The sequence below is a fragment of the Morone saxatilis genome, unplaced genomic scaffold, assembly GCF_004916995.1.
Source record: "Morone saxatilis isolate NCDOM2014 unplaced genomic scaffold, NCSU_SB_2.0 Contig8, whole genome shotgun sequence".
Taxonomy (NCBI): domain Eukaryota; kingdom Metazoa; phylum Chordata; class Actinopteri; family Moronidae; genus Morone; species Morone saxatilis.
This window is the reverse complement of record NW_023340257.1, coordinates 24,769,244-24,778,279: the sequence shown is the minus strand read 5'-3', so window position 1 is coordinate 24,778,279 and position 9,036 is coordinate 24,769,244. Positions and strand designations below refer to the sequence as shown.

The following is a 9,036-nucleotide window of genomic DNA, read 5'->3' as shown; positions in this document are numbered from 1 at the left end:
AGTCTGAAAGTTAATCGTACCTTCTTCACTTTTAGAGGTTGCTCTCCTGGTCCTCCTCGTTCTTCCTGAAGGTGCCTCTTCTGCGGACTTCTGTGATGCAAAAGGAAAGAAAAAATTATTTAAAAATTAAAAAGTTGGTTGCACACAATTACAATCAGCACCCCAACAGTGAAAGGTTTAATTCCTAAGGATTACATCCCTGTTTATGTGGAAACAGGAAACTGGAAACATTTGAGAATAATTCCTGACTCTGTTGCTTAAAGACAGCGGCACTACACTTAAAGTGCGTACAGTATCTCCACCAGGGTGGGAAATAAAACCACTGAGATGCAGCTGACAAGTATACAGGCACTTTGCCAGGTCCAAACCAGTATCATCTTATTTTTAAAACAACAACAGCACAGGAAATTGTTGCTTCCAGACAAATCTTCAGAGTTAAAGCTCAGACAGCACGGAGACAACCAACCTTTTCCTGTGTTGGGTCGATACCACTGACGGTGCTGGAGTCTGGACTGGGGACGTCTTGAGGCGTAGACCCCGGCGAGGCTGCCGGTTTGAGGATGAGCTGCGTTGCTCCCGTCGTCTCAGATCCAGCCGTCGCCGGGGGCTGAGAAACGACTTGGCTGGCACCCACCAGCAGCACCGTGGGAGCAGAGCTGACTCTGTCGACAAACACCATCGGGGCTACCGCAGGTTTAGGGGCAGTCGCGGACACAGCTGTGGAGCCGGGATCTGTGCTTCCTCCTGAAACTGGAGGAGAGTCGGAGGTGGATTCATCCGCAGCAACCAGAGGGGCAGCAGGACTGGTGGAGGCAGACAACACTGGTGCTCCTGCGACACACAGATGAAATATCATATCAACTTTGTGTCATTAATTAATCACTTGGCTCATGAAACAAAGGATTTATCCATGTTTAAATTGATAAACTGGGACAGAAACAAACTCTACTTACTGTATATCTTAAGATAGCACACATATGTAATACTGTGAGGAGCAAAACTACCAAAGATTCACTTCTCAAATGTGCAGATCTGCAGAGTTTCTCTGTTGACTATCACTGTAATTAAATATCTCTAGTGTAGACTAATCAATCGATCCCCATTAATCCATAATTGGCATACTAATCGATAATGTTATTACCGTTAGTTGCAGCATTAACTGAAAGCCTCTCATTAGCAGATTACAGATAAACTCCATGCCTTTGTTGAGCCACAAATCCTCACTTTACCTCCCAGTTTATGTTCTCAAACTCAACCTGACTGATGAGTTCTGATGTGGTAATCACACTGACTGACTGACTGACTGACTGATTGATTGATTGATTGATCACCTATCAGTGAGCCCTCCTGCAGCAGGATGTGAGTCGGGCCTCCCTCACCACTGATGCTCTTCAGCTCCTTCTCCAGCAGCTCCATGTCTCTGCCCAGCTGCCCCACTCTGGCCTCCAGCTCCTGCTCCAGCTGCCCGGCTTTCCTCTGCAGCACGTCCTCCAGCTGCTCCACTTTGGCCCGCAGAGCTTCGTTCTCCTCGAACAGCTCCGAGGAGAACTCCGTGAACACCTTGTGGATCTGAACCACCAGGCACTTCTCTATGTCCTGGATTTCGCCGAGCTTCGCCTCTTCCCACTCCGCGTTTGGCGCTTCTTTCGCCCAGACATCCCTGAAAACAGACACGGTCGCCTGGATAGCGACTTCCACGACAGACGCGACTTCGCTGCCGAACCTCGCCTCCATGTTTCTTCGCTCTGGTTAAAAACTCAGCCCGCCGTGTTCGCCAGCTCGTAACGCATTTTCAAACCTGAAGTAGTGACTTGAGACGGAGCCGGACAGCTTTTAGACTCAACGATAATCTTTCTTCCGCGTAAACAGTCAAGTCTGTCCTACATGGCGGCCTGTGCGTTCCTCTAAAGGGTCCGTGTTCCACATCCGCTTCCGATGTCACGTTGTCTTTTCAAAATAAAAGCTCCGGACACGCTACTAAAAGCTATATGCAATAACAAGCGATATATTGTCAAAAAGGAAACATTAATTACCCATTAAAATAGTGGGGTTAAAATATATGTTCTGGAGTAGCATATAGCTGATTTGTGAGTGTAATCTAGCTGACTCTCAAGTGTGTTTTTAAGAAACTGCCTACACTAATACAGCCTTTTTTCTACTGAAATAAATTTGATGGGAATGTAATACTATTTAAACTCATTTATTGTCATGTCATTCTGTACACGTGTTGTACGTTTCAAGTTAAAGATCCTCTTCAGACACCAGACATAAAAAATGCTCTGCTTTGAATAATAATTTGTGTCTGTTTCTTAAAATGACATCTCTTAATATTCCTTCATTCTTATTGAAAATTAATGAATATGCAAAAAAAGCTTTCCTCCATACTCCACTTAACTGAAAAGTGTGAAACTCTTACTGCATATACATACATCATTCTGCACAGTGAAGGTCAAACATCATTAATAATTACCTAACAACCCTAATCCTAAACATTCCTGTCTGTATCTGCTCATTGCAGTCAAGAGATGAAAAACACCTTCAACACACAAAGATAAACCAGGGCTGGGGATCAAACGCAGGAAATAAGGTTTAACACTGATGATCCACTGTACAATCTGTTCCTGTGGAATTCAGACTATTATTAGGACTTGTGATTTAACTGGGACAGTTTTACTTCCATATGCTCCCAGTATCCTTAAAAGCACAGGTCAGAATAACTCAGTAACTTGTGCAAACGTGTAAAAAAGTGTGCATCCAGTCTACTTATGGTGGCATTGGAGAGTGGTATTCTGGGCATTGTATACTTAAATGTTTTCTTAATTTTAAAGCTGTACGTATACTAAAGGTAGTAGAGTTAACTTTATTATAAAAATAGCCATGTTTTGTGTCTCAACTGTTTAAGTCATGAACTCCAAAATGAGTGTAGAGGAGCTCATCATTGGTCAAATTTAGTCCAAACAAACAGAGAAAATGTGTGTTTTTAAAGGATATTATAGTTTCTTTCCTTTGCCCTGGCTACTGATGTGGGCCCATTGACACACTGCATGCAACATTAGATAATAAAAGTAACTCAACTTTAAATAATAGCCCCTTTATATTCATTATGCTGACTCTGACTTATCTGCTTAATAAAAAGACACACACAAACATTATTTTTCAATATCACAATTTGTATTTATCAAGTCAAAGAAACGACTGTACAGAGCCAGTGATTCGCAGTTGGTTCTGACCATTTTATACATCAGTGGTTCATTCATTCACCCTTTTTCAATGTTGGTAGTTCGTGTTGGTATGTTACAGTGATTGCATAGTGGAGGAATGGGACTTCAAGACATGCACAGCAGTACCATAATAGAGACTATATCATTCATGCAACCTCTTTTTCCTGATGTGTTTGTGTGGAGGAGGTGGGATTCGTTTTCAACCTGGCTTCAAAACAGACTCAAAAAGGTTTAAACATAACAAAGACAAGGGGCAGTTTTCTCAGTGTCACCACGGATAAACTTACTTTCTTGTTTGTTTTTACAGAAAATGCTTCAAGAGCAAATACATTTGTACATTAGGTTGCTTTTGGCAGGCATACAGAGAGACAGACAGACTGAGGGCAGATAGACAGTGGTGCTCTGGGGTCCTGGAAGGAGAGAAACTATGGCAGCAATTATTCAGTATTCAATCGTCAGCACTGGATTATCTCAGGCTGCTGTCCAAACTTTAACTGAAATAACATTTGGAAATAATTGAATCTGCAGGGAAAACATGAGGGGTGTGTTTCCTGCAGGAAGATGAGTTCAGGTGGAAGTTGATGTCAGAACTTACTCTACTGATGTTGCTTGAATCATCCTAAAGTGGCAAACTCTCCAAAAAAAATAAAACAAACACTACAAATAATTTACTAAGACTATCTGGCTTTATTTGGTGTTTGTGTGTTGCTAAAATTATCTGGAAAAAAAAGATGACAAGAGCATAAAGTAGTTAAATCATGAAGTTTGCAAGGCTCCACATTTTTCTCGACACATGGAGCCTCATTAAGTGTAAAGCTGTGGATGGATATGATAGTCAAGATGGCTGCAAATGGGAAGAGATGAACAGAAACTAACGAGTGTTCATTAGTTTAATTGTAAAAAATGTTTGTGCTTTCTTTGTGTTAAAGAAGAGAGTCCATGTGTTTCTGTAATCCTGTGCAGTTTCATCAAGATTTGTGTTAGAAGAAACAAAAAGACAGAGGCTCTAATATTCACTCCCACAATGTTCAGTAAGTAGAGCATGCAGTCCACCCAATAGTCAGTGTTACCATTGAATAATGAGATTCACAGGTAACTAATAATGAACTGAAATGAAAGATTTTTAGTTCAAAGAATAAAACATCACGTCTCAAGAGTCGTCACTCACCTTTTGACTGAACTGCACAAGTTCTTATTAAAGTCTGGTTGAATTTACTGGTTGATTGTCCTCAGAATATGGAAACACATTTCTGTTAATGTGATGAAGTTATTATAATGAGAAACTTTCTCAAATTAATGACAAATGTTCGAATTGTGGTATCGTGTATCACATAAAATGTAGCTTATGCAGAGCATGTGACTGTGATGGTCGGCCCAGGTGAAAATAGCATTATTCTAGGAAAGTTTCTCATTATAATGACTTACAGGATCTTTTTTTTCATCATACTGGCGGAAAAGGGCTAAGAAACATACAAACAAGAAAAAACGTAAATTATACTTAGAAACAAGCAGCAGGCTAGTTGGAGAATGATGAAGCGTGATGGGAGCTGGCCCCTCCTGGTAACATAAAACAGAAGATGATGTATTTTAAACAAAATATCAACATATGCTGTACGTAAAATAGCATAGTGTGTCTTACTACTTACTAAGTTTCTTACAGCTGTTCTTTACAGTACTCAAGTTCGACATTAAGCCTGAATTAGAGCTGCAACTAACAACGTTTTCGATTAATCATTTACTTGATAAAACATTAGAAAACAATGAAAATCCCCATCACAATTTCATGGAGACCAAGGTCTTCTATTGTCATGTTTTGTCCGACCAGCTGTCCAAAAACCAAAGATATTCCGTTTTTATGTTATAAAACAGACAAAAAAAGCAGCAAATATTCACAATTAGTTTTTAGTTGAAAAAAAATCAACTTGAACAATGAATCGGTCAACTACGGAAATTGTGAGAGTTAAGTTAAAGAGTCTGGTGATTAATTTTCAAAGTCAGATTTAAATAGTTTTTTGTCCTGTGTTTGTGAGTTTAAAAACAGGTGAAAAAAGTTCCTTAAATTTAATTTCTTATTTGTGAAAACAATCGATGAATATTTTTGTTGTTGTAATACTCGTTTTGATCACAAGGGACTGAAGTGCACGACTACCCAACGTTCTAAATCGGAAAAGCAGGTTATGGAGCACTTTCTGACCCACAAGTAACTTATTTTTAGAGTGCATAAAGAAATGAAAACTCACCTGGAATAAAACACTTTGAGTCCACCTAAATATTATCTTTATATATTGTGGATATAATAAAAAAATCATAAACACAGGAGAGAAAACAATTTAGAAAATGATTCACCAGACTTTTTTTTTTCTCACTTGCCTCTGAAGGCTTATGTAATGATCAAAATAGTTGCTGATAAAATTTCTGTTGCTGATAAAATTTCTGTTGCTCAACCAATCAATTAATTGACTGTGAACTGTGAAGAGCAGAAGGATTAAAAAAACAAGTTAAAATCAACTGATCAGCTTTGAACAAAACTTTCTTCTACCTAACGTGATACGTTTTCTGGCTCTGACGTCCTTCTGCTGGATCCCAAACACCACTGACCATCAGGCCTCAACTCTGCAACAGGCAAGTGTCCCTAGTGCAAAGAAAAAGTTGCATAAAGTCTCAGTTCAGTGCTACCATGGACATCATCATCATCATCATCATCATCATCATTAACATTCACAATATTAAATCCTAAACAAACCTCATAGATTATACTCATGTATCACATATTACTGCATACTACTGTGTGGTTTTGGTGTACAAGAGGCAACATGTCAACGACCGAAACTCTGAATGAATGAATAGTATCAGATTGAAGTGCTGAGGAAGTATAAGTGATAAGATTTCACCTTCTTTCTAACCATCAACGTCTAACTGATTTTCTGTTATTTCTGGTTCAATGTAGATATTTATTATCTTGTGATCTACACGTTGTTTTCAAAGCAAACACAGATCTGCATCCAACAAAGTTCTACATTCATTTCCAATGAGAGAAAAAAAAAACACTGACTATAAATAGATGAATGATAAACCAAAAGGTATTTTATTCGTCATTTCATCTCGGCTGACAGACTGAGGTTGATGTGAACAGAACAGCGCAGACACACACACACGGACAGGCAGGGTACCCATGAGCTCATCCGAAACCATTAATGTTGAGATTCTTTAAACCAAATCCGAACATTTGTTTTGTACTCGAGTCCGTCATGGTGTTAACCATGCTGACGTTCACATATCTGGAGGTTTCTACTGTGTGAACTACAATTTCAAATGGCTCAAATCTGTTAGCGAGTTAGCTGTACCCTGCATGTTTTGTCCTGTGTGTGTCTACAGTAACAAAGTGTGTCAGTTTATTAGCTGTTAGATTTATAATCCAACAGCGGTGGACTGTACTGTGTCACTTTACATGTGGAAGGTTTGCTCATTCAAAAATTCACCTCTTTTAACTCTGTCTTTGTTTGTTGTGTCCAACATGCAAGTAAATGATTGCATTGATCTGGCATTCACACCTAGTTTAGATGCATAAAGTGTGTTGAAATAAAACAAGATTAAAGAAAGTTACAGTTCTCAAGACATGTTTTATGATAAACACAAACCAGACCAACAGGTCAGGACAGAATTTAAAATCCTGAATAAGGTACAACCTAGAAAACCAGGATCAGCCAGATATAAGAATACTGTCATAACTTCAATATTACACTTTTTAAGAAACAGATAAAATGATTAACCTAGCGTATATAGACTTCTGAAAATATAAAACAAATTCTGAATTGGATTCTTGGGATCTACAGCCATGGAAATAACCTGCTCATAGAGGAAGATGTAAACTTTTATTTTTAAAGTCCAACTGAAATCACATTTAGTCATTCCTTCCTTTAGTCAAAAATAATGTCCGTGTTTTAAAAAAATATTTATTGTCAACTGTTTTTTAATATTAAAAGAAAGAAAGAAAAATATTTATTTTCATCTAAGCGGCTGGAGGGGTGTGTCTGTGTTTGATTGACAGCAGCTGGCAGGCTCGGCTCTACTACTGACAGCAGAATGAGAGACAAAGTACACAAACCCGTCTCATCCTCTGCATCGGAGCTCCAGACGGCCCTGTAGAAAAGCTCAGGGAAGAGGCTGTGCACTGTAACAGAGCTCATTCTCATCATCCTTTAAGTATTTTCTGTTGTAAAACCTAAAAACACAGTTTCAAAAACACCTCTGATAAAGCATCAATTTCAGCTTTGCATCGCTTTGTTTTTAAGTGTGGAAAGAGCTCATTGTTGCCCCTTGTGGCTGTTGGGAAAAACAGCCACAGCGGCCTCTAACGAGCCTAATGTGGTGAAGAAGACGCCGCACTAGAAATATGAGATTTATACTTACCAGAATGGTTTCAAACTATATTTTTCGGTTTTATAAGAGAAACGACCTTAACTTCCCCGCCTCCATTAATAAGCAACGTACAGCCGCTTCCCTGTAACAGAGCGCTGATGTTACTGCTTACTAACCGATGTGGTTGAAGCACCTTGACTGGCATATGGGAAACAAGTTTCCATCGATTTAACCATAAACAGTATTCCAGTGAACTGATGCAAACATAAAGGAGCCGCCATCATGAAATAAAACAAATAAAATATATGTTTCTCCCCGTTTGGTGCCTGATGTTTTCACACAGGACATTAACAGAGAAGATGTGTATGCTGTAGCAGAAATTTCAGCTGGACTCTAACTAACTCAAAGAATCAAAAACACCAGAACTGAAATGAACAAGGTTTTCATACAGTAGCAGTGATATTGAAACAGCATTCCTATTTGAAAGGATTAAAAAAAAAAAAAAAGGATTTTAAATGCTATCTGACCCAAACCTGACCAGGATGCTCCTACCTGGGGCAGGAAGGTAACTTCAGTTTGCCCCATCAGCCTCTTTTGGCTGGTGCTTCCCATAATACTCCAGCTGCATTTAAAGGTTTATTAGACTTCTCACCCTCCTTTTTTTTTGTCCTTGCGTCCCTGTCGTTTATGGCTTTGTGGTGAGTTTACAGGAAACTGAACAGAAACTGATGTGTGGATGCCAAGTCAGCGGGCTGCAAAAAACGAGCTTCTTGTGACGAGTGATTTCTCTCCAAGCAAAAACATGCAATCTCACAACTTAACCTCCTTTTTTCTATATATTTGGTCAGTCTGATATTCTGCCTCTCGACGGTGTGTCAGTTCATTCACTTATTCATTCATTTATTCATTCATTCATTCCCGTCTGATTCTACACTGATGGGATGTTGATGTGGACAGTTTGATGACCTTTTACACTCTGGAACATATTGATAACCTTTGACATGTCAAACCGGCTGACTTATATTTCTCTCTCTCTGTGTATATGTGTGTGTGTTTGTGTGTGTGGGTGGTGGTGTGTTTGTGTGTGTATGTAGGTCTGTGGATCGACGGCTGAGACTGAGGGCGTCTGAAGGGACAAACGCATATGTAAACGTGAAGCACAGGTAAGCACACACTAACACCCCCCCCCCCCCCCCCCCCCCCCCCCCCCTTTAAAAACCTGAGAGCTATGGAGACCCTGGGAGCGTGAAGCAGCAGCACGACACACACACACACAACACACCACCACACCACACACGCACACACAAATGCACACACCAAAAACAAATTATTTTGAATTCTGTATAAAAAAAAGGATGCAACAGATTCTGTTGAATAAGTCAAAGAGAATATCCAACAGGAGTATTGATTTGTAAAGAGAGATAAAAAGTAGATGAGGCCTTTTACTCTCTCTCTT

At 39.5% G+C, this 9,036-nt stretch overlaps 1 protein-coding gene across 1 annotated transcript in view; it reads right to left on the bottom strand.

The window, feature by feature from the left end:
* Nucleotides 1-1,915, bottom strand: part of si:dkey-182i3.10 — a 17,464-nt gene extending 15,549 nt beyond the window's left edge. The window contains exons 1-3 of the mRNA XM_035679635.1: nt 1,332-1,915; nt 467-831; nt 21-90 (exon numbers count right to left, since the gene is read on the bottom strand). Of these exons, the coding sequence (XP_035535528.1) occupies nt 21-90; nt 467-831; nt 1,332-1,734 (838 nt within the window). The 5' untranslated portion in view covers nt 1,735-1,915. The remainder of the gene's footprint in view (nt 1-20; nt 91-466; nt 832-1,331) is intronic.
* Nucleotides 1,916-9,036: the final 7,121 nt, after the last annotated feature.